The 25,544-nt window shown below is 36.8% G+C and overlaps 2 protein-coding genes across 4 annotated transcripts in view; both read left to right on the top strand.

The window, feature by feature from the left end:
• Positions 1-3,501: 3,501 nt before the first annotated feature.
• On the top strand, positions 3,502-8,664 carry LOC107102142 (charged multivesicular body protein 6-like). The gene is made up of 9 exons (XM_015401322.1): positions 3,502-3,668; positions 3,756-3,839; positions 3,943-4,052; positions 4,180-4,267; positions 5,852-5,938; positions 6,320-6,385; positions 6,530-6,610; positions 8,139-8,214; positions 8,314-8,664. Exons 2-9 carry the CDS (start codon positions 3,774-3,776, stop codon positions 8,361-8,363), a joined length of 624 nt encoding a protein of 207 aa, XP_015256808.1. The 5' UTR covers positions 3,502-3,668; positions 3,756-3,773; the 3' UTR covers positions 8,364-8,664.
• An 824-nt stretch (positions 8,665-9,488) lies between these two features.
• LOC107102146 (brain-specific angiogenesis inhibitor 1-associated protein 2-like) overlaps positions 9,489-25,544 on the top strand; it is a 66,515-nt gene continuing 50,459 nt past the window's right edge. For 2 of the 3 annotated variants that reach the window (XM_015401330.1, XM_015401331.1), the window contains exon 1: positions 9,489-9,704. In XM_015401330.1, the coding sequence (XP_015256816.1) occupies positions 9,633-9,704 (72 nt within the window). In that variant the 5' untranslated portion in view covers positions 9,489-9,632. The remainder of the gene's footprint in view (positions 9,705-25,544) is intronic. The other variant, XM_015401332.1, reaches the window with a different exon arrangement.

Genomic DNA, 25,544 nt, shown 5'->3' with positions numbered 1-25,544 from the left:
TATATATAAAGGATAGATCAAGGATAGATTAAATTTCTCAAAAGTAGAATTGGAAGCAGTTGTTTTACTTTTCAGTCACCTCTCCCACTGAACCAACTACCAGATTCGACCTATGAGGGCAGAGAGAGTGTTGTAGTACGGTTTTGGTTTATAGAATATATTTTAAAGTTTTTGAGCAGCCTTTTTAGTTTTTCCTGTCAGTCTTTGGCAGTCTGGTCTTGGGATTTTGAATGATGCCATTGCTAATAGGCTCTCTCCGTTTCTTACTGATAAGAGTTTAAAAAAAATGACCCTATGACAAACAGTTGGTAGAAAAACTCAAAATTCACTGGTAGAGTAATGATCCGCCCCAGCTGCAGTTGCCACCTGCCCGCTGCAATTGTGACACTGACTGCCACACCCCTGCATGATTTCCCAGAGTGTAGAGCAGTGCGAAATTACAGGAGTAAAGTAGCTGCATGTAAAAAGGAAAGAATTATATTAAAAAGTAAATGAAACGTCAGCAAAAATACTTTAGTGAAATGTCAGCTTTTTCAAACAGCTAATTTAATTTAGCTTGTACCGACTCTCTGCTTTGTCCATTGTTGCCCTCTGAAATTAAAAGTTATCTCACGTTATCTTATCAGTTCAGTTTTGTTAAGATGAATATTTTCAAAAAATTAAACAACTTTTTTATGATTTCATGTTTGTTGCTTTGATTGTTTTTGCGTGTATTTTAAAGACAACTTTTCCAATATATCATTTACAAGAGATCTTTTCTGGATAAACACAAACAAAATTTAAAATATTTTACTTTGATGTATATATGATCCTGTTCTTGTGTTGGTCTCGACCTCTAAATACCTTGGCCTTGTCCCAGTCTCTGTACTCCCTGGTCTTAGTAATATCTTGGTCTCAATTGGTGCGTTCTTGACTAAAAACTAGCCAAAGACCTTGTCTAACTATCCTCAAGCATTAATTTCTAATAAAACTTAAGAGTATGTGGCTTCAGTTATTCCTATCTATGTTTATTGTTATGCCTCTATAGACCTACCACACATTACTAGCATGCAAATCCCTTCTGATGTTTCCACTCAGCGATCCTATCTCACCCTTAGTGGAATAGAGATTATATCTTACTCCTTTATTGACACCATTTAGTGCTGAGTCATTCTTAATACTTTCAAACCATAAGCTGGAACCTAAAAACTGCAAACAGTATACCTTTCTTTATTCATTTTTCTCAATCCACACCTTTTTTTCTTTTAGGAATAAACCTAAAAGGGACAGAATATGTATACGGCCAAGTGCAGAGGGAAAATTCCATTGGCCAGAAGGTTCCTCTTGGCTCTGTTCACTTCATATCTCTCTTGATCACTCCCTTTTTTTAAAGCTATGGACTTTTTAAGGAGGACACTGACATAGAGCTTGAACTGAGAGAGCTCTTTTTCCCCCCCTCTTTCTCTCTATACCATTGATAGATACAGTACATCTTGCCTGCCATTGTTTTTCTCTGAAGCCGTGTCGGGTTATCTGCTGGGCTGCTACTGCTTGTGACTTCCTACTATCCTATAAATGATACATGCTTGTGCAAAGTTTGCCAGGTCATGGCAACAAAAACTTAAATCTGAGCCAACCAGACATTTTTTCAGTTTTCTTGAAAGCGTTAAAACACCCATCCAGGAGTCCTTGTCAATTCTGATGACTCGCTCCAGAACAGCCTCTACTAGATGATCAATGTGGCCTTGTCTATCAGTGATTAACTGATAGACTATCTTTGTAGATGCTCTCTGGCATCGTATCCTGGTCCGATCCTGGTTTTTATATATATATATATATATGTGTGTGTGTGTACTGTAATATTTCTACAACCTTCAGCTGTCAGAGGGATCCTACTCTCACATTTAGAGGAGTTCAAGGTCAACCATTTTTACAAATGGAGCTCAAATTGTAATTGCACCATCATCCTTTTTAAAAGTTGGTATGATGTCTTTGCATTAATCTTCTATGTTCTGTTTTCTGCAAATGCTTACAGTAGTTCAAAATGAACAGACATTTCATCCATGGTCTCATGTGTCCAAAAGAAACCAACCAGTAACACAGCAGCTTACATAGATGGTTTACCCTTCCTGATTGCCAGTTGTCGTGTGTGATGAGTGTGTGATTTCAATATGTTAGTTACTTTTAGAAACAGGTAAATATGCTCCAATTAACCTTTTACATTCCATCACAAGCACATATATTTAATTAAGATGTTATGCAACAGACCAAGATCCAAAGTAGCACAGATATAGGAAGTGGAAGAAGGCTAAAGCTCAATATATTAATACTTAGTTTGACTATTTTCAAGGTTTTCTTAGAGAACATCAGTTAAAAAAACAGCATAACAAGGTCAAAGAAACTGAGAGATTATGTAAAACTTTAGAACAGAGCTAAGTTATAAAGCAATGTCTCAAGCTTGGAATATCTAATTAAGCATTGTTCAATCTATTGTCTGAAACAAAAAAGGAATGGTACGACTGTCATTCTATGACGACATACTGTAAATGTCTCAGTAAACTATGAACAATTCATTAAACCATGGAAGCACTAATCAAAGAAGCCCTGAAAAAGCCAAAGACAATTCTGATTTTCCAACTAAGCCAGATCGTCCATGAGACATAACAACAATGTTGAAGTAGGTGAAAAGGGGTAAGAAATCAGAGGAAAATAAATGATGAAATAATTAATTCATAATAAAATAATACAGGGCAACAAAGCACAAAACCTCTACAAGGAATAAGACTGGGGCAGAGGTGCACCTTCTAGCTTTAGATTCAGGTTCACTGACTTTTGTTTCTGTCTGCCCTTTCCTGAGCTATTTTTGGAACAAACTCAACATGTGTAAAGCTGATATTCGCATAACAACCTCAAAAGACTTGCAGCTAAAGTTGCAGCCTCTTGCCCTCTTGGCCAAATGCTTGGTTTTACAAAGCATTTAGCGAAGAGGGCATGACTGTACACTTCACCCATCTCTTTTAAAACATTGTATAGACAATTAGGTATTATTTCCTTTCAGTTTACAATCCTACACAACTTTCACAGGACAGTGAGATACAATTCAAAGACACAATACTGAAGCTTGTGACACTACAATCTGAAAAAGTAAAGAATTAAAAAGGGCTTTAAGACCATTGCAAGGTACCCCTCATAATTGTAAGCAACACTGATCATCTAGGAATTTACTTATAGATTGTGATTTTTTTTTAGGTACATTTATAATAGGGGCTGTTTCATGATTGCTTTGCTGCTTTTTAAATTAAAGCACAAAATGTGGGTCTCTTTATAGAGTTTTCTAGTGATCAAACGTTTTTCTGTACATGGTTAAAATATAAAAGGTTTCTATTCCTTTTAAGTGTCATGTATGACATATATGCCCTATGATAGCTGAGTAGTATAAGTAATGTAAATGGGAACTGTCCAGGGTGCTAGGTTTCTATCAGCAGGGGGTGCTGTCGATCCATATGGAATATTAGCTTTTTCTGCTTATTGAACTCCGATACCAACATGTGACATAAGAAAATTAAATTTTAAAATGTTAGGTGAGTGGTAATAAACATTTCTATACTTCAAAGTTGGAGAGAAATCATCACGGTGACGCAAAGGTCCTTCGTCGCTTGCCGTAGGAAACGAGACCTTTCGAACATGGCGTAAGCATGTAGCCTGCTAGCCATTTGAAGCTGTTTATTACTTGAACCAAAATGCTTATTTAAAGGTCTCATTTGTGTGTCGACAAGGGAGGATGTGTCCAAATAATGGGAAACGTTTTTGGGAGAAAGAGCCGATCCTCTCGTGTAACGGAGCAAGACAAAGCCATTTTGGTAAGCTCAGGATGGAGAATGTAAAAGGCTGATTGTTGCCAGAATAACATAGCAGGGGTTTAGTTTTGTCTAAATATTATTTCTGGTTCTATGATCTTTGCAGCAACTGAAGCAGCAGAGAGATAAGCTTAAGCAGTATCAGAAAAGAATCACCTTACAGCTGGAGAAAGAAAAACTTCTGGCTAAGCAGCTGTTAAAAGATGGCAAAAAAGAGTAAGCTGACTTCGAGATTTCAAACCTTCTCATATTGAGCAGACCTTTGCAGTCGCATCCCTTCCTGTATGCATGTTATGACTTCTGTTTGCAAATAAACGTTTTGTCTTTTAACTTGTGTCTGCAGAAAAGCTCTGTTCCTCCTCAAGAAAAAACGCTATCAGGATCAGCTGCTAGAGAAGACAGAGAATCAGATTTCAAACCTAGAGCGTATGGTAAGTATTATTATTTTTTTTTTTTGTCTGAATTTAAATATAAATAAATTTTTCTTTCTTAAAAGCTTAGATGAAAATTCCTCCACGTATGAATAAAAACCATAGGAACACTTAACCTTAAGACTGCAGTACTGTTCAGGGATGCTGATTTTCAAGTCTGATGACTTGAAAATCTGCTATAGCTGTTATTAAGGCTGTACCTGCTCATTTTAAGAAATAAAATTTTTAACAAAATACGTCAGCTTGAAGTATAAATGCAACTGTCACTAAATTACATCTAATTTACTGTAACATATAAAAAAAATAGGTTCTTAAAATTCAACCAAAAGGTTCATCGTTATCTTTTCTGCATCTTTAGAAACATACAAATATAGTAAAGTCTTCCAAATTATAGACAGAGGTATCTTTACAAATGAAACCTGAATGATAACAGTATTTCTTCGTTTTTTTTTACCTTAAAGGTATATTGGAGGATGTTCTTTTTGTGGGTGGATCATCAAATTAAGTGGTCCTCCTAATTGTCCGTCATTCTGTTGATAGATTAATGTAAGGCTTTAAGGCCTACATGCTCATCCCAATTTTCACTTACCGGTGGTGAGGCTCACATAGTGAAAAAATTGCAAATCTTCTCTTGGAAGGAAAGCTTGTATGAGCGATGCGAACAGCAAGTTTTAAACAGAGCATGCACAAGGAGAAATTGGCTCATGCATGCTATCGCACGGGCTTAATAGTAGTTCCCTCTTGGGAGCAGGTACAAGGTTGTGCATGTGCATTTTTTTTTTAATTCCCGAAGATCCTCCAGTATACCTTTAATATATAAGGTGTTTAATGTATATATATATGTGTTTAATGAATCCATACATATGCCTTATGATTAATCATAACTCTTTTCAAATTGAATTAATTTAATTTAAAACTGAGGGGATGTCCCAATGTGTGACAGAGCAAGCATGAGTGTGCGATTAATACAACTTCTATCTACAGTTAGACATGACATATTACTTTTATTCTATAAAGGAGTCAAAATCAATACCAAAGTTATGGTTTAACTTGTATTTTTTCAGTTTTATTCCACATGTGTGCAATTAGTATATTTAACAATACTAGCTGGAGGCATTAGTCTTTGCTTGTACATCCTTTGCTCCATCTTAACTTTCAGATTTCCAAGACCTACCATTGTTTCCCAGTCCAGCATATTCTATAAAACTCTTTAAAATCTACATACCCCCTTTTCTGACAGAAGCATGTGCATTGTGTTGCATGCATGTGTTGTAATTCTTAACTGGATTGTACTCTGAACTACGTTAATTCTTTCAAAATACAGCAACTATTCAGCGGTATTTCCATACACTGTTCCAAAGCAGCAGCTTTAATGTTCTGACTTAATTTTGAACATGAATTAATTTCAATTTAAAATATCATATAAATTAGTATATATTGTCCTGTGGGAGTAAATATGTTTTCTTCTGATAGGTCAAAAACTTTTAGATGTGACAGAATAAAACCAACTCACCGTCTTTAAATTGACTATTTTTTTTGTTGTCATTTAAGCTGACGTTTGTTGTTTGTTTCCTTTCCCAACAGGTTCAAGATATTGAATTCATGCAAATTGAAATGAAAGTCATTGAAGGACTTAAGATTGGCAATGAATGCCTGAAAAGTATGCACGAGGTAGATATTTGGCTTCTTTCTTCCCTCTCTGCTTAGAAATGTTCTGTGCCCCTAAGCTTTTCATGCATCAGTTTGCACTGTAACAGGGTCAAATTTTTTCCTGATAGGAATGTTTTCAGTAACGTTATCCAACAGTAAGGTGTGAGCAGCTCAGAAGGCTTTTGAATCGTGCTGCAACAGCACCGCTGGTGCACATGGCTTGAAGATTAAAGGATTAGGAAAGAAAAGCCTCTATGACATAAGTCTGACTACTGCAAATGCTTAGACACTCAACCTTTCCTTGGGGAATATTACTTATCAGGCAGAATGTGGAAAAAACAACAAAAACAAATGTTTAGTTAAAGAATAAACTAAAATGTAATCTTGGTTTGTTTGTGACAGATCATGTCAATAGAAGACGTGGAAAAAATCCTGGATGAGACCCAAGAATCAATTGAATATCAAAGGGTAAATCATTTGACTTTGAATTAACCTATATGCACTTGGTTGTGATATAATTTAATTGCATTTTATATACTTGAGGTTGTACGATTACCTTGAATTAAGTGTGCAGAAAGAATGAGAAAACATGTCTTCATTTTGCTTCTGCAGCAAATAGATGAAATGTTGGCTGGAGCCCTGACACAGGAGGATGAAGATGCAGTTTTAGCTGAATTAGAGTACATCACTCAGGTGAGCCATTAAATAGATGTTTAACTTTTTTTCTTTTTTATTCAGAAACCTACTTTTCTAGCTTATATCTCCTTTTTCTAATAAACCAACACTAAAACACAATGTTGTCCTTGATCAAGTGCTATTACAGGGTTTCCGCGGGTCATTAAAAATCATTAAACAAGAGTTACTCATTCATGTATAAATTGGTGTTATAAATATATTAGTCCGCCCTTCTTCTTCAGCCAACTCGTATCTCTAACATATAATTCTATTAGGTTTGGACATGATTTTAAGCAAGCACCATTCATGTAGGAATCTTCTTACAAGCTGTAAATGAACAGTTGTGCTTATGCAATTATGCAAATTCATAATGATTAAATGCTGAACGGATTTTGTTTTCAATTGTATTATAATTGCTTTAAATAATACACACTGTCAAACTGTAAGAAATTACTATGTTTCATACTTGAGTGTTGATACTGGTTCAATGACTCCATTTTATTCTTATTATCCCACAAAATCTGAAACGCTGCAATGCGCTCTAGGATATCTTTAAAAATGATCTGCGTTAGAGCAATCTAACGGGATAAAAGCAACAGTTTTGGTGACCAACACATATTTTATGGATGTCGTTAAAAAAAAAAAAAAAACTGTTTGGAAAATGTAACATTTAAAGAAAAAATACATATCTGATGCTCAAATTTTGCTCCATAATAATGTGGATTTTCTTGCTTTAAATTACACATAAAAGCCTAATATGCTGCTAAACTTTAATTAAATCAGTTACCTCCTTAGAAAAGAAAAAAATAAAGAAAGGAAGTACGACACCAGTAGCTGCATCAGATTTGTCCAGGAAAGAGACCAAACTAAACAGCTTTGAGGTGTACTTTCTTCAGGAAAATTAAATGGTGTACACAAAAATATTCTTAGAAAAAGCAATGCATTGCAGTGAGAATGTTGTAACCTAGGTTGCACTTAATAGATTAGTTTGCAAATTTTTTACACATTTTAATATAGGAGCACCTACGGTATAGTTTTAAGAATCATTCATTTATACCACTTTTGGGATTTTCCTTACACAATCAATTGTTCATGAGTGCAAGTTATTATGAAATGTAATCACTCTGATCTAGTCTGAAGAATGAAGCAAACAGAACTGTTTGAATAAAATAAACATGGACCCACTGAAGAACAAGCTAAAATCCCAGTCTCTTTATTGAGGCAGTTTTATGTACAACGGCTGCAAATAAATGAAAAAGAAAAAAAAAAAAGGCAACTTTTCAAGCTAAACTACATTCCTCTGTAAAGCAACAAAACAATAAAACACATTTGGTGGAAGATGTTAAGTGGACTAGAGATTTTTTGTTACCTTTTTGGGATTCACTCGAAAAATATCCCACCAAAACCAATTAACTTTTTTACAGTAGTGGCTACACTAGTGGCTAAACAAGTGAAGTTTATATACTCCTTTTTTGTAGCTGGAAAACCAACCTTTTCTTGAATTGTTTTAATTATTGTGTGTTTTTGCTTTATTGTCGATATACAGGGAGAAGAGTTAGCACTTCCAGAGGTTCCCTCTGAGCCTGTTCCAGAAATACCAGAATCTGATCAAAGTGAACCAGGTAAACTGGCTTTTTAGTTCCATCCATGTTAACAATAAAAAATAAAATATATACATATGCATAAATATGACATTCATTTTGTTCTTTTTCTGTTTTTAGAGAGGCAAGATGAAGGGAAGAAGCAACAAAAAGAAATGCTGGCTGCCTAAAAGAGTTTCTGGTTCATATCCAGGGCTACTCTGAAAATCTAATAAAGCTCTTATTAGTTAGTTATTTGAGGAACCAACATTTTGCACAGTTTACAGGAGCATCATTGTGAAGCTACAACATGGAGTGAAATATTGTGTTTCATTGTTACTGTGCTGGTAAAAGTATAAAGGTAAATTAAAGGGATTTTAGATGTTTTAGAAAAAAATCATTAAAAAAATACATTCATATATTAAACTGCACTAATAAAAACAGTTTGGTCTTTTTTTCTTTCAAATTGTAGTACAGGTACTCAACCAGAAGATGACACTGTTTACTTTTTTTCTGCGACAACACAGTATATCACGCAAACGTTGAGTGTTATTATAATGGCATCAATGCAGTAAACATGTTTTTTTTTTTTTTTATCAAATAATAATGAAAAAATTGTGATGACTTTTGAATATGCATGGGACAGCAAGACTATACAGTCGAAGATTTTTGGTAAATTGGGACACAAATGTGAAGTTAAAGACAAATTGTCTAACATTTTTGATGGCTTTTATAGGCGAAATGATATATTGGAACCGGATGAGCTGCTTAATGTCTGCGGTTGAACTGTAGATGTATCAGTTTCTTCACTGCAGAGGTGCAATCTTTGCATCTCAATGTCTCATATGATATGTGGTGCTATGTTTGATATATATCAAACATAGCACCACAAAAAATATATACCTAATTAAGTAAATCAGTCTTTTTGTGGTGCAGGTTTAGAGAAATCAAGAGAGAAATGATGGATAATCAATTTCCACTTGCACGGCGATGTGGGAGGCGTGCACCAAATCTACTATTTAACAAGATAACGCCATATTTAATGGCTGTGGGAAATATGACACTTTTATACTATGAAACAGGACGGGCATTTCATTAATTAGCGTTTACTATGTCCTGCATGGTTAATTTAAATAACAAATACCCCTTCTGATAATTGTACAGCGAGTGTAATTGGAACACATTTACATACCGCATTTGAGCTCCAAGGTGTTAAAAAACACGACGCCCGGGATCGGTCCGTGAAGGCAGCAACAGGCTGTCAGCGCGTGAGAGGGAAGGTGTGTTTAGTTTGTAGGTTTGGGGAGCGCAGCTTCATTCCTGCGGTAGCGTTTCTGTCGCTCGCTGTTACCTCCAACTTGTTTTTTTTTTTTTTTTTCTTTTTTTTTAGTATTATTTTCCTCTACCTGTCCACTCCATTTTTTACGCGGATAAACGTTTTTTTACTATCAAAACCGTTTATGGTCCTGGCTGAAGATCTCACCATGTCTCGCACAGACGAGGTTCATCGCTTGACGGAAAATGTTTATAAGGTAAGTCTGAACTAATTGATAAAGTTTGGATGTATGCACGAGTTTAGCGGTTCATAAGTAACCCAAATTTTTCCTTCTCGATTCCTATAAGAAAATGCACAAAAGCTGAGTTGGTTTGTTTGTTTTAATTTTCTTGTCAAAATAAACAAATTCCCACTGTCCTTTTTTTTTAATGTCTCACAGGTTAATTAGAGCGACACCTTTCAGGAAAACCAATCCCTGACCCACAAAATCAGGGTCATATTCGCATCAAACTCAGGCCTTTTAAATTAGTTTGTGTACTGAGCTCATGACAGTTTAGGTTAGGGCTATTCATTGCAAACTAGTGGATTTATGCAAGCCTGATTCTTTGAAATGGGAACATTCTGCATTCCAATGGACTGTGTTCGACAGGGAGGGTTGAGCCTCTGTTGCAACAAGTAAACATTAGTCCTCTTTCTCTCAAACCTGTTTTTCATACAGAGACCTGTGTGGACTTGGCAGGCAGGATTTAATCCTTCATTACAGGAATGGGGAAAAAAAAGGTGATTAATTTTATTAGTGGTGAATAAAAGTCTTAGATTTTTTTATTTTTTTTGCCACGCTTTGGGTTCTATGATGTATGAAATAACAGCCGGATAAAATGCTAAACTTACAGGTGGACCATTTATTATAGAGTTTTAACTGTAATTGAGGAGTAACTCATTTAAACATAGTGCTGGCTTCCCTCTACACTGTTTGTCATGCCTCAGAGGGTGTGTGTGTATATATATATATATATATATATATATATATATCACACTGATAACACCAAATCAAAAATACTGCATATTTGCACCATATTTATTAATGCTCTGACCTTCCATATCAATGCATTTTTTGCACCATTTTTTTTTTTTCTTTGATCACTGCTGCACTTTTTGGAATGGAAATGTTAATTTACTGTCTGAAAAGCTCTACTAAAAGTTGTCGAAGTCTATATCACAAAGTTTATTTGATTTATGTTTTGGTAAGTTGAAGTTTTTCTACATCTAACCTTTTATATATTTCCTACTGGATGAGTGTACCCCTGTATATTGTAACATTCATGTAGATTATTATTAAACTAATTCCGTACTAATTGTTTTTGTACAAGGTTCACTAAATGAAGCACATTGTATGGCCTAATTACATGATGATGTTTGCAAACTCATTGGTTAATTATATATTTTTCGCCCTACAGCTATTGATAACATTACATTTGAAGTTAGTATATTACATCAGATCAGTAAAAACCTCAAATTTCTAATGCCTCAATATGGAGCCTAATTAAAACTAAAGTTTTTTTTTTTTTTTTTTCAGGAAGTTCTTTCAGTCTGACGATGACCCTCATGTTTTAACTTACTGAATCTGATTGTACATCCTTTGCTACCTTTAATTAATGTGTCTTTTACATCGAAACCGGCTGCTGTACAAATATCCACCATACACTTCTGGCAAACTTTTATGTTTGAACTGAGATTATGTTTGAACAGGACATTTTAAAAATGAAAAACAAAGGATACATGTTGTCTAGGATCAGAATAGTTTTGCCACCTCATATTTCTTATCTCTTGGTTGGATCTCCTGCACTTTTAGGATTACTCCCTCTTTTTATTTCAAGTCATGGGCTTTATTTAAGGAAGACATGTTATAGGTGTCTACCGTTTAGGGTCAGTGGAAGTTGTCTGGAGATTGTTTTGTTCATTCAAGTGCAAACGCAGCAGTGAACCTTGGTCACAGGGGAGGAGGCAACCGTCAGAGCCCTGACAGGCACGAACTCTGAGGGGCAGTGGAGTGGGAAGGCAGTCCCTCTCCCACTCTGGGGATCTGACCCTGTGGCGAATAACACCCAAGCAAAAATGCTATTTTCTGCTCTAAAAAAACTAGTCCTGTACAGAATTTGATCTTCTTCTACTTTTTGGAGTTTTAAGACAAAAATCTGAACATAATCAGTAATCCAAAAAAATTGGATTTAATCCTTAATGCAAATAATAAAACCACACAGAGTTATCACACAAACCCAAAAAAACCCCCCAAAAATTAAAACTATTCAATACTTTAGATGCATCAAAAATTGTTCAGAGATCAGATATCATCAGTTTTGCATTAAATATCTGTCATCAAAGTTCAGCAAATATTTCATTTAATATTTTCCTCAAAGCTAAGATCAACAACCAAATTTAGTAAACAAATGGTCAAACTGCATGTGATTTTTTTTTTTTCGTCTAGTTATGAACTCTGAGGTACAGTAAAGTTTATATTGGGCAAACAAACAAACCCTGATACTGTGGATACAGGTCAAGTAAATAAGAGCTATGTTATCTAATATTTAAATGGTTTTAAATCCCATAGTGCTGTAAAATAATGGTGTTTAAGTAATCAAGAGAGTGAGGAAAACCAGTTGACTTTTATTGGACCAAAGAGTGAAACACAGTGATGTAATCGTTCTGTACTTTTATGCAGAACAACATTGACTACTGGTTATTTTTATAACCAAATTTTTCTTTTTTTGATTCAGTTTGTTTTAAATGACCTGCTGTCATTCACTGCAGTTTCATTCATAGAACCACAATGATTCTCAGTGGTGGGATCCAGTATTCTTTTGGGCACTTGAAGGAGTCCTAGGGGTACTACCTCTCTTTTTAGAGTGTATACTTAAATGGCATCCATGCATTAGTACTGTTATATTTTTAACAAGGTAAATTTGTTTTCAATAAAATAACACAATCCTACATTTATTGTTGGTTGAGCAGTAGATCCTTGTCTTCTAAATGTATTTTAGAACAGCAAAGTTTGTTTGGTTCCCCTATAAAGATGGTCTGACCCAACCTGGCTTTTCCAGAGAACAGTGTTTTTCTTGAGTTGTCCTTTAAGGAAAAAAACTAACCCTGACACACAGAGGAAAGGCTTTGGAGAGGCTTTTTCATTAGCTTTAACATGTTGAAATGAGATCTCCTTTTGTCTAATAATTGTGATCAAAGCAAAGAAACAAATTAATAGCTTTTTATTTTTATTACATTTATATCTGTTCTTATAAATTATGTTAATTGCTTCATTTAAAAAAAAAATCGATAAGCCCAAAGGAGTGCTCTCTAAGTTAATGATTATTCATATTTATTACTTATAATATTCAATTATTTATTTTTAGTCCAGATCAGTGACACATCCATGTTTTCAGTCTAATACTCTGTGTTAGTTAGAAGGTATTTGGATGGGAAATAATCATACATTGCTGTAGAGTACATTGCTAAAAAAAGGTGGAGCCACTAATGATGTGAAGAAGTAATGGCTAGTCTGCAACCTCTCTTTAAAGTAGTTTATCTACCGTATGGATTCTTACTAGATCTATGCATTTCTTCTTTCTTTGCAAGAAGCAGTTTCTTAAGGAAGGTAACATGTTGAAAGACAGGGAGCAGTACAGGAGTCGCAGCAAACAGCTGAGCAGATACTGAGTAATTTCCAGGGTAATGAGGGGGGTAACTGCTGATGTTAGCCCGGTTTACTGTGTGTGTTTAACAGAGTGAGACTGAGCCTCCCTGCAAGCGTTTCTTGGGTAAAGGCCCTGGGCACGCCTAAGCTCTCTGAGATGATCTTGATCAACAAGGGAGTCAGCACGGGAAACCCAGCAATTTCTGCATGATCCTCTGTGACTCACTTGAGTTCCCCTCCCTCTCATGGGCAGACAGACCTATACGTGGCGGTTTGCATCTCGTTATCCCCATGCTGACTTGGTGAGACTGATACTTAAGGCTGGCACTCTGTGTCGGTGGGTGTCTGCACTACTGTCATCGCCACCAGCTGGTCATGTCTGCAAAAGGTGGCACTTCAGGTCAAGCCTCTTATGAAGCGGACAGATGAAGTCTGAGCATTGACCTGGCTTGCTTAAAGTGAGCAAACGGATTAATCGGAGAAGAAGCTCAGGAAAAAGAATAAGGCTGTGTGTGGGTGCTAGATTTTTTATCCCAAACAGTGAGCCGAGTGGAAGGTTACCCTAAAGGCAAAGTGACCCAACACGCCCTGTAGAAGGCTGCAACTTCTGCTTGTATTTACTCAGTGTTTCTCAGAGGATGTGTTGTTTTCTATCCCTGATACATGCAGTGCAGGTTTAAAACACACCCTCCGCAGGTGAGGCAATAATAGGGTGTGGCTCATCTCTAACAGCCTCAGGACTGCTTACATATTCCCATACCACTCCCTGAATGTTGACACATCCTGGAAAACATTGAACAATTTTCCTAAATCTTGATGACAGACAATATAGTGTTTTGATCTTAAATGGGTCTGCTGTGATGGTAGCAGACAAGATCCCCAGATGTTGCAGCAGTTAAGCTTTGATGAAGGCAGATGCATTAAAGTTAAAAGTTTTATGTTCTAAGAATTCAAGAAATAAAACTTAAAGTTTCTAGAACTCGAGGACCTTTGGTTAAGATTGGTGAAGGTGTGCTGAATAGAATGTGCTTGTTTTATGTTTGGGTGTTTCAGAGCACCCATCCTCCCCCACATGTTGCTGTGCACTGCTGGTTAGCTAGTTTAAAAAAAGGCTACTATATGTTGGCTTACTTACAAAAAGGGCTGATTTGGTCACCTAAGTGTTTTCCAATTGCTAAAAACATTGTTTTCTCATCACAATCCCTCATTAAATACAGTAAGCCACTCAAGACATGAGACAGACTTGCTAAAGTTCACATCAAACCTAAGAAATGGTGCATGGTGTTTGATGCCAGATAGGCTTCTCTGAGTAGTTCTGAAAATGCTTGTTCATTGGATTTTTTATAAGCAAAACCATCTTTTCTGTTTACAATGGTCCGTGTGATTAAAGAATAAATGCCAACTGAGCAGCAGTTGTTTGGACAAAAAGGCCTTAGTAATTTGGAAACTAGGCTGACCTGTTTGAGATGAAGGAAAATAACTGCAACTGAAATAAGCAGGCACTGTGTTTTGGAAAACTAACTCATTGTTAATGTTAAACATTGAATTAGGATGGACAACAACAGTAAGACCTATTAGCACATTGCTGTCTGATCAAATTAAGCTATTTTAGCTTCCACAGCCCTCTGACACCTTCTCCATTACATCTAGGATTCTAGCGCCTAGGAATGTTTTTAACTAAGTGGGCGACTATCCACAGAAATACATGGGCAAGTGACCTTGCAAACCCAATGGGGAGCATTTGCAAATGATTTAGATGATATGTTGAGGCATTGAAAATGCTGGAACTGGTCTTAATCCCTCACAGGGTTCACCTAGAATATTAGGCACAGCGGGAAAGGGCTACATGGATTATAAAATGCAGCAAACACTGTTGGCAATGTAGCATAAACCAGCCTTAAAATCTTAGACTGCACCTCACATGGGCTCACAATAACTGGACAGTAACAGATTGAATGAATGTTGAATGGTTTGTGTTTGTTTTTATTTGGGGGACCCAAATTTGGGGTAAACGACATGAAAGTATAGATTCATTGTGGTTGTATGAGCAGCTCAGGCTGGGGGTGTAAAGGTTTTAAGGATGATTACCTGATACATCAGGCTCAATTTGATCTGTTTTTGGAAGATTGGTGATCCGCCGATACTTAAAGTGACAGAAAAATAACCTTTTTATTTATAACAACTAAAACTTTGTTAAATTATCAGACTTACACCTCAGTGATCAGGACCAATGCATCTAAAATCCTGTATCCTAGTTTCCTGAATGTACTTTGGAGCAGAAGTTCTCAAGCTGTTTGGCAGATGTGAAGTCAGGCGCATCCATGTGAAACAGGTGTGACCTAGCAAACGACAATCAAATCGTTATATTCAAGAGGGATTTTGAGGATACTAAGAAGGGAATGGCATCAGACACCAATGGCAACTCCACGTAAGGTGACAATATAGTCAGAAACTTTAAGTATGAGCGCGAGCTTCCAGGACGAGCTTTTTAAATGTTAAGCCAATCTTATCAACCCATTTTTTCTTCCTCTGCAAATGTTTGAAAATAACCTGCTGTCAGTGCTCTAAAATTTGTGTTTGTATTTGAGAGGACTACCTAGCTGGTAGTTAAGTTTTATTGTTTTATAGTTAAGTTTTTATTGTTGAAATTGTGAAGGTTTAATGTGATTTTAAAGCAACTGACAGTGGCGTTATAGTAAAAAAAATCTAAACCTGCATGTCAGTAAAGGATCAGCCAGAAACCTACATTCGTTGCTCCCCCCCCTTACTGAATACCAATTGAGTATTCGTAACACACAGTGTACTCATCTTCAGCTGTCTGCCTCCAGCAGAGTAATACACTATGTAACACCAGGTTCAGATCATTTTGATTGGTGTTTTAAAGAGTAGGTTTACTCTATTCTATTCACTAGGACCTCAATCTATTAAAGAACATTTTGAATTTGGTAGAATGATAACTCAGCAAACCATCTGCAACAATGTGTTAACATAATCTGTCAATATGGAAGAAAATGTAAAAGGAATGCTTCTACAAGTTTGCTGAATCCATACCATAAAGAATTCATGGCACTCTGGAGGCAGTATTTATTATCAAAGTGATGCTACTGTAGCGGTCAGTGACTGTAATGTTGAAATGTTTGCCTCCCTTTTGCAAAGTTGTTTTGATGTCCGCTACAGTCACATCAGCCATTCTCTGATAAGAGAACTACATCAGAACAGGTGGTCTCTTAGCAACAACGAGCCATTTTTTCTTGTGTTTCTGTCCTATAATTTTGCTAAAGGACTCTTTGTTTTTGAAGGGCTACTTGGGGGGGCTATCACTTGATCTTTTGCAAGCATGTGTATCTTTATTGCAGGAGATTTGTTAAATTTCCTCATAGAAGTCTCCAAAAGGTCTGATGTAAACAGGGCTTGTCTAATATGTGTGTGTGTTTGTGTGTGTGTGTGTGTATATACAGTGCTGATCCTTTACATTCTCACACAGAAATAGTGTTTAAGTCAATTGCATGCAGATAAAACCCAGAGGTTCTCTTGAGTTTTATTTTTTATTTTTTTGTTCAGGCAAAGCACGGTCACATCAGACACTGCTTGTTTTATAACACAAGATTTAAAGGAGTCTGAAGTGACTCAGGCTCCCAAACATCTGCTTCCAGAATATAGTGTTTCAACAAGTCAATGCCTGCTGGCACCTGGGGCCTTGAACTGATTGCATTATCCGCTGCAGGAGGCTTTATAATCTTCATTGCTTGTGGAAGAGCAGATTTTGTTCTCTGTGCCTTTGACTGCGATGCAGAGAAAGGACTATTGCTCCACACACCCACCTTCTCTGCACGTCTGGGGGCGGATGGTTAAGAGACATTTTTCTTTTTCTTTTACTCAGCGTTACTTTTTCAAGGGCAGAGACTGGCAGTGCTGTGTGCAGGCTGTGGAGAAGCTTCATAACCATCACGATTCATGCGGCAGATTTGAAGTCACGTTATGAACGTGGCTACTGTCTGAAATGACACAAGAACAACAGGCATAAACGTTACTGTGCTTGGAATAAAATAACACTTTTATGTGGGTGGGAGAGAAGAGATAGGATGGAGGGGGTAGCTGGAAACAATCCAGATCCTTGTTGAAATCCCTAATTACTGAAGAGGGAGAAACTGTAATTATAGACTGAGGGAGGAAGAGGGACAAAAATTTCTAGTAAGTACTGTAGCAGTGGACAATGTCCTTACATGGAGAGGTCATAAACTAACTTTAACATGCCTGTGGCAACTGTCTGTGTAACTGAGACAGAGGCTGCCACTTTGGGTAACACCAACCACAATGTTGTATGCCTATTTTGGAAATAGAGAAAACAAACACAGACTATCCATGCTCCTCTGTGTAAAGGAAGTTATGTTTTTTTGTCTGCATTCTCACATGAATGATATGGCTTTTTTTTTTCATAAGCTTTTCTTTTTATTCAAAATGCATGTATAACTCTTATGTTTTCTAACCTAATCAAAAAATAAAAAAATAGTTACTTGACTCTTGATTTAAAAAGTCTAACCTTGCAGGACCCCATTCAGAATCACCAACCACCCCCCTACCACCCCCAGATTGGGGCCTAACACAGAACATTCATCATTTATAAAAACCTCCTTCTAAAAGCTTTGAAACTACCATACCAAATAAAATTAGCTAATATCTTCTGTCTTGCCAGTGAAGTAATACAGACTTGGACAGCAGTTAATTATTCATTTTCCGTTTTTCCCCCATATTATAGTGATTTGGAGAACAGCAGTTAGGTGGGGTGATTTTAGAGATTTATGTAGAGATCAATTGATTTTCTCTACAAAATTGACTTTTCTTTGTGGTTGAAGACTTAAAGGGCCAAAGTAAGTACAGCTTTTGGTTGCTATGGCTACCAGGCTCTGCATTAGACTAGCTGAGCAATTCTAAGGTGTTTGTGGGAGTCAGACTGACTTGGCTAGGCATTTAGAAAAAAAAAAAAGTTTGTTGTGCAGTGGCACCAAGAGGTAAAGATGAACAAACGAAAGTATTTCAAAAGCAACTTGGTTTCCCCCTACTTAACCCAAGGCCTCTTTGAAATTATATTGTGGCCAAACATGGTTATAAAGCTGAATGTTTTGTCAAGTTGTGACTGAATCAGCCAAAATTGTACCCTGCAGCTATTTCCACAGGGGTATAACAAAAAGGTTTTAGGGCTATTTAGAGTGGGAGGCAGTTCAATGACAGACAGTTTTGCTTATCTATAGAAATCATTACGACTGATGTATTGCACAGTAACAAAGATTTGCAGATACAGCTGAGTCTCACCATCTGCAGTGAAAATAAACCAGAGATGGTCACAAATGATAAATCAGCATTTCCTTTCTGAAATCAGACAGCATAGAAGATTAAACTGATGAGAGATTATCTGCAGTTTAGAAACTAAGCCACAAGTTCATAGTTTGCCAGTTAAAGAAGAGTTTAATAGTTTGTGAGAATCTTTCTCATCTAAACAGGTCTTGAATGTTTTGAAAAGACTTAAGATTAGAAACCCTTCTTTTTTCAGCATTAGTGTTTCCTTTGTTCTTTTCTTGCACGATGAGTCATGCTACTGTAGACGTAAATGATGTGAAAGCTCCTATAATTCTGTTTATGCTCCATTGAAAACAAATATGTATTTTTTTAAAGGTCTTGAAGCATAAAGTACCTTCTTTATGCAAAACTTACTTTAAATACTCTTATTCTTATTTTTTCTGTATTTATTCGGGGAATAAGATAAATAAGGTCTGAGATTCTCACCATATTTAAAAAATGCCACTTTTTGATGGTATTATGGTAAAGAAATGAAAACGAATTGAACATTCTATTATATAACCAGCTACAGTGATGATTACTGTAAAATCTATATTTCAAATAACAATATATACACATGTGAAAATGTTTATATCCAATAATATAATACTTTTAGGTTTTGGTTCTCTTAACATAACATAGTTGAAATAAGCATATTTATTCAAAAATTGAGAAAAAAAAAACTGTTTTCCTGATATCAAATGTTGCGGAGAAAGGAACTATGTGGAGTTTCATGAAAAACTGCACTATAGTGTTCGTGAACAATGAAATGCCCTAACCTAAAATTCTTCTTCTTTTCCCCCTTCTTTTTGCCAACTTGTTTGAAAGAACAACAGTTTATGTTCCCATTGTGATTGTTCAATCTTTAAGATTGGTGGGTGATATTACTTTCCTTTTGTTTATAGGTTTGGACATAACTCTTTTTTAAAAAATTCATCTCTTCTTTTTTTTCAGTAATCTGTTGTAAAGTAAAAGGCCTATTCACTCAGCTGACAGTCAGGTTGCAGCAATAAGCAGGGCAGCGCTCCATTAATTTGTTCTCTACATTCTGGAATTTTCTCTTGCATCTTGTTAAAACTTCATATTCTAAAACTGAAGTATAATGAAAAGTCTCGCTCCTAGACAGCTGGAGATGGGCACCCCACCCCTCGCGACCCCGCTTGGGATTAAGCGTGTAAGAAAATGGATAGATAATGAAAAGTCTATTTAAGAGTAGTTCAGCTCAAAAAACAAAGCTCTTACTCCAGTTAGTTTTTAAATATGTATCATATGATGGCTTTATTGTTTTTTTTTCCAAATGAAGGGCCAAAATTAGTTTAATCTGAAAAGATTACTTTAGGCCACCTGTACTTTTATGCTATATAGGGAGAGTCTGCCTAGTGGTTCGAGCAGTGCGCTTTTGCTCTGAGAAGGTTGCAAGTACCCGTTTCTATCCCCACAGCTTCCACTCTGGGTACCTGAGCAAAACCCTTAACCCCACACTGGTCCCTGGGCACCAAACAATGGCAGCCCACTGCTCCCCAAGGGGATGGGTTTAAGCGGAGAGTGAATTTCCCCATTGTGGGATAATAAAGGGATTTACATTATATACAATCCTCCTGGAAAGCTGCTGGTAAAGCCAGATCTCAAAGGCAGGACCAGCGTGTGACTAGGAGAGTCAGGTTAGAAGCAATCAGATAATTAAGGATGTAACTCTAAAAACTTTTTTTTTTTTTAAAAAGCTCTCAAAGCAGCAATGATATATCCAGCACATTCAGGAGACTGTAAAGGACATAGTAAAACATCACTCCGTTAAGGCTGCAACCTTGACTGTTATGGGTAGAGAAAAGCCCTGTTTTACTATGGGGGATTCTGCCGCATAAATTCCTGCATAATGTGCTGTGATTGGTCTGTTTTAGACCAGAGAGTCTGAGTCTTGCCAGACTGACTTAAAGCCCTGTAAAGTCTGGATGGCCAGGCTAAATCAACAGTCCTTAGGTCAGACTCTTTTAGTGTTTTCTCAGGTTCAGAGGTGGTTTACCACAGGGAATGCAGGTGGGAATCCTGGATATCTTTGTTTGATTACACCTGAAACCATGACTCCAGCTGCTGTCCACAACTAGTGAATATCCAACCAACTATTGACTGTGCTTTGTTTGACATTCCTTTCAATACTGTGTTATCCCTTTATCTAATGCACCTTTTTCTACCACACCCTTTCCTTCTACTCAACGGTCCCTGAACATACTTGGATACTTTTGTTGTGGTTTCGCCCCATTGGGTGAGGTGTGTCTGATAGACGACTGTTAAATCAACAGTCTTATTGATATTTTATCTACTGAAAAAAATGAATATTGGGTTTTCCTCAGCTCCAAAATAAACATTAAGTTTTTACTCTGTCTGTAATCAATATCTAATAAGAGTTTTTCAGTTCTTAATTCAATTTATTAAATGAAGTGACACTTTTATAGTGTAATTTATTGCTAAACAAGAAGACGACGAAGTTCTGTATGATTTTTTATTTTTTTTTTCCAAGACATGGCACCTAATGCTTCAAAGCTCTATCATTTGACATGACAGTATCATTATCTATTAGATCAGAACGTCTTTGGTTTGTCTTTGTGAGTGGCTGTCTGAGTTTGACAGGACAACTTTGTCACACAAAGTGAAACGTTCTGTAGTCTTTCACAACAAAAATAAAAAATGGTTCTCATGGGATATCTTCTCTGTGTTTAAGCAGTTCAAAGTTTTGCCCCATTTTCAGGATGACATGACTGATCACCTATGCGCCGTGTTTACCTTTCAGTTCAAACTCTGCATAGTTCAACATAGTCAGGCTTTAGGTATGAAAGGACTGCACACTGTCATTTTTACTTTGGTCAGTATGACTGGAAGTACTCAACGTTTTCTCTTAGTGTTCTGTTGACTTTATCAGGTTAATTTTATTTTAGATTATATCATAAATTGCTTTTTGTTCTCCACATTCCTTCTATCTTGTTAATAATTAATTTTAATGCCAATTTTCTTCTTAAACTATCCTGTAAATCTTAGATGGTCTGCTTCAACCATCTGCTTGTAGAAAAAGGGAAAACTCAAAACAGGGACTTGTCTATTTTTGACTTGATCCTGAAATTAAATTAGCCTCTCTTAGGCAAAATGTAATAAGGAATACAGCCATTCCGCAGCATGTGCCATCTTTCCAATATGGCAACAAGTTTGGCATTATCAGTTGTGACAGCAAGGGGGGAACTATTTGTGATGAGCTGCTATCAGCCTAAGCACAAAATGATAATTCCCTTAGGGGGAAGAAAGAGAGGGAGAAAACAAGTAAAAAATGTCTCCGAGAAGCCTTTAGCAAAGCGCCTGAATAAGCTCTATACCCAGCAACACCCCCTAATAATGTCTGCTTTACTTGAGTTCAGCAGAGATTTGAATAACATAAATCTAACCAAAAAAAAATCCGTTGTTTTATAGTTTCCTTATCTCACAGGCTCAAAGGGCTAGATAACATTTGGTTTTTGCCAAGTTTCTTAAAAAATTACCTGCAATATATTAAGCACTACAGCAAGGCCAGTATACGTAGGTTTTCTAACACAATGTGTGTTTGTTTGCACTAAGATAAGTGTTTTTTTTGAAGGGTATATTTAGGCAGTTGAGATTGAGCTTATCTTGATGGGAGGAGTTGGATTCTAATGAGATCAATGGAATAAGAGAATTCTGAATTCCAAGAAAGCTGAAAAAAACCCAGAAGCGATTTGCAGCCCATTGCGTTTGCAAACGGCATGTTCGCACTTGATGACAACCGGTTTAATTCCGCGTTCTCTTCTGTGTGGTTCCCTGTGCTTCATCTGGTCAGCTGACGTTCACAGATAAATGCTCAGCCTCATCTGTTTGAACTTTCCAGATGTTTGATGACCAGGCTATTAGTGACCCTTTGACCTCACTCATACAGGCACTTATCAGTTTAAAGCCAGCTATTTGGCCTGCTGAACCACTCTAAAGCTCTTTTAATCCAATAACCCTGACATGCAACAATTAGTTCATATCCTGTTCAGACATCTCAGAGGTTTAGATTCTTCCAGACCTGATTAGCCACATTGTTGTTTGTAATGTTTGGGTCTTAAGCAAATGTTTCAGGCATTATGCTGAGTTTTTGATTTATATGGTAAAATGAGATTCCAGCTGTGGTGGACATGTTTTCGGTGCATAATGGGAAAACACAAAAGCAAAACAGAAACACTGCTGTTCATTTACTCCTGAGTTTAGTTGCTCGGGCAACACAAGGTTTTCACTCGGAGTCTTGCCAAAATGGTGAGACACTGCAATCCTGACATGTTTGGTCTTGATCTGGTGTGCTTTGCCTCTGAGGTCGACTAGGTCAACTGGAAGGGTAACTGAGGTTTAGTCATATTCTAAACTCCTGCCTCTTTTCATTAAAAGCATCCCACATGTTTGGCAATATACACATCATGCTATAACTTTCGAGTCCCTTTTAATTACATCATTAGCATGGTGGGTCTTTGCAGGCTTCACAAATATATTGCTCAGGAGTGTCTTTATCCGATATGAAAGGTTTTTTTCAGGCCTTCCAGGCGTGGTCGCTGTACAAGAAGAGGGAACAAATGACGGATCTTGGCCTGTTACAGTACAGTGTGTAACCCTCCCCCCCCCTCGGTTCTAATCAGCTGATGTTGCTTTCAAATTGCCTCCTTAGCATGTCATTATATGTGTGTTTGTGTGTGTGTAGGTGTAATGTGTGGCCGTAGAGAGCAGAATGAAGGAGCACAGATAAATGACTTCTCCACAAACCAAATTTACTGTCAACTCCAGATGTTTTGACCTTGTTTCTGCTGCTTCATAGAAATTAATTCAGTTTGGATGTGAGGGTAAAATTGCTTTTTTCTTAATATTTTCATTCATCTGCTGCCTGCTAGTTTGATTTTTTTTTCCACATCTCAGCACTGAGACATTCGTTTGATTAATTTTTCTGAACGCATTTCTCTGCCCTCTTTTAATCTGGCGCTTTCATTTTGACTGTGGTTCTAATAAGTGGATTTCTTCCTTGTGAATGAGGAAGACCACTTGCAACCCTAGCTGATTATTTTAATTATTTTTTTTTAAATTGGAGGATGAAACAAAAGAATGTGGGATGGAAGTGAATATACAGCATGTTATTTCTTTTGTTCTCCTCTGTGTCATGCAACCTCCAGTGTCTCCTGGCCCCATTTTACAATTAGCTTCTACAATTAGGGTAACAATGTAGTACAGGAGAACTGGGATGGCAAATTTAGCAACAATGACAGGAAATGAAGACCGGTTGCCTCATTGTCTATTCTCTGCTGCACATGTGGAAATGCATCCTTATCTCTCTTATGTTTAATATATGAGCTATCATGTAATGAATATTAAAAATTGGGTGGTAGGTGCATATATTTTCAATTTATTAGTGTTGCTGTTTCTCTTTTTGTCGGTTTTTGGTCAGAAAGCCTGGTTAGTTTGTACAGGAAAGGCAGCCAGGCTTGTGTCAGAACCTTTAACCTCTTCAGTGGGAGAGAGTGCTGTAATGATTGCGCACTGGGACTTGCCTTTTTATGTAATCCTCCCACCACTTTAAAACACCATCACTCTGTTATATACTCTTCTGTTAATGTAGGGTCTTAACTAAGTGAAAGTGTGCTGCAAATTGTCTTTGCCCCATCCTTATCAATACGTTTCTTTTTCCTCAGGATCAGTCAGTGAAGATTTGTAGGAGTAAAGATTTCCATGCAGGTTTTTGGAGGATGTCTTTTATCTTCCCGGAGACAGACTGATCTGGGTTATCTTTTATGCAGGTGCATTTTATAACCAAGTTTGAATTCTCCCCTAATTATGTTCCAACCTTCTTTGTTCATGATGCATAAATTCCCTGAGGATCAATGCAGTGGGTTGCTGATATCAAGTTGTTTTTACAGACTTCATCATGTGAGTTATGTCATCAATTTCTAGCAGCTTTAGAATTAGTTAATGTAAAAATAATAAAGCACCATTTTATTTACACTTTCAGTGAACAGATGCTGTATTAAGTTAATAGAAATATTTTGAATAAGAATGTATAATATTTGAAACAGTGGAACCAGATTTTATAATAGGGCTACATGCAACATGCAATACTGTTGGTAAATGTGATTACATATTAATTCAAAATAATTTGGTACTTTTTAAAAGCATTAATGTCTTTCTGCCTCTGATACTTTAATGTAATTTTATTCTGCTACTGGGTAAAGAAAATGAAATGTATTATTTATATCCAGGATTTTAGCTAGCAATCCGTACGGGCGGACATTCTATGCCGTTTTCTAAAAATATTACAAATTGTACGCCCTGTTCTTGGTATGTATGGCTTTGGTAAGCCCTAATTTCCCCCCTGGAAACTTCGCTCAAATGCTCAAAATTTCACAAGCAGCAGATGCTGCAGTCGGAAAAATAGAATTTCACATCAACCAATCAGAGAAGCTGATCTGGGAGCTGGTAGGAAGATGGACACATTGTAGCTGATGCTGATCGCTATGATCACTGCACTGAAACTGTTTATTAATGCCTAAATTAACTTAAAATGTCGAAACCTGCCGGCAAAATATTGTCGCTATTATTATTCACTTGCTTGCAGTTTGTACCATGTAACTGAAAAATGCTAACATCTACCTACAGCCACCATGAATAGTTGGGTTAAAAAAAAAACAAAACAGTGGCAGCCCAGCTTGAAGCAGCTGTTTTTGGGGATTCCCAGTGACAGAGCACCATCGGTATATGGGGATCTGCACAGCTCTGACAGGGAAATAATATTTTAGGTCAGGATTGTAATCTTGATGATCTAACTGCACAGACAATGTTTTCAGGGGGACTTTCTTGCATGAAAATATATTAAAACTACTTTTTACCCACTTATCTCAGCAACTGTAGCAAAGCCGCTCTCTGCCATTGAACACAGGAGCAGCAGAAGCACACTCGACTGGACCTCAGGCATGTTTGAGGCTCCTGAGGCCGTCTGACCTTAATGTGTACAAGCATCAAAAATGAAGCAGCAGGGACTTTTTTTTGATGCTCTAAGTGTGTATGGTG

This window comes from Cyprinodon variegatus, unplaced genomic scaffold (genome assembly GCF_000732505.1).
Source record: "Cyprinodon variegatus isolate N-32 unplaced genomic scaffold, C_variegatus-1.0 Scaffold1210, whole genome shotgun sequence".
Lineage (NCBI taxonomy): Eukaryota > Metazoa > Chordata > Actinopteri > Cyprinodontiformes > Cyprinodontidae > Cyprinodon > Cyprinodon variegatus.
Note: the sequence above shows the minus strand (reverse complement) of the source record. Positions and strands in the feature narration are given on the sequence as shown.

Bases quoted from the DNA above. Each gene is read 5' to 3' on its own strand.
- LOC107102142 (XM_015401322.1), top strand. From the start codon at position 3,774: ATGGGAAACGTTTTTGGGAGAAAGAGCCGATCCTCTCGTGTAACGGAG. The intron at 4,268-5,851 runs GTAAGTATTATT...CTTTCCCAACAG, and splicing joins TTTCAAACCTAGAGCGTATG to GTTCAAGATATTGAATTCAT. The intron at 8,215-8,313 runs GTAAACTGGCTT...TTCTGTTTTTAG, and splicing joins ATCTGATCAAAGTGAACCAG to AGAGGCAAGATGAAGGGAAG.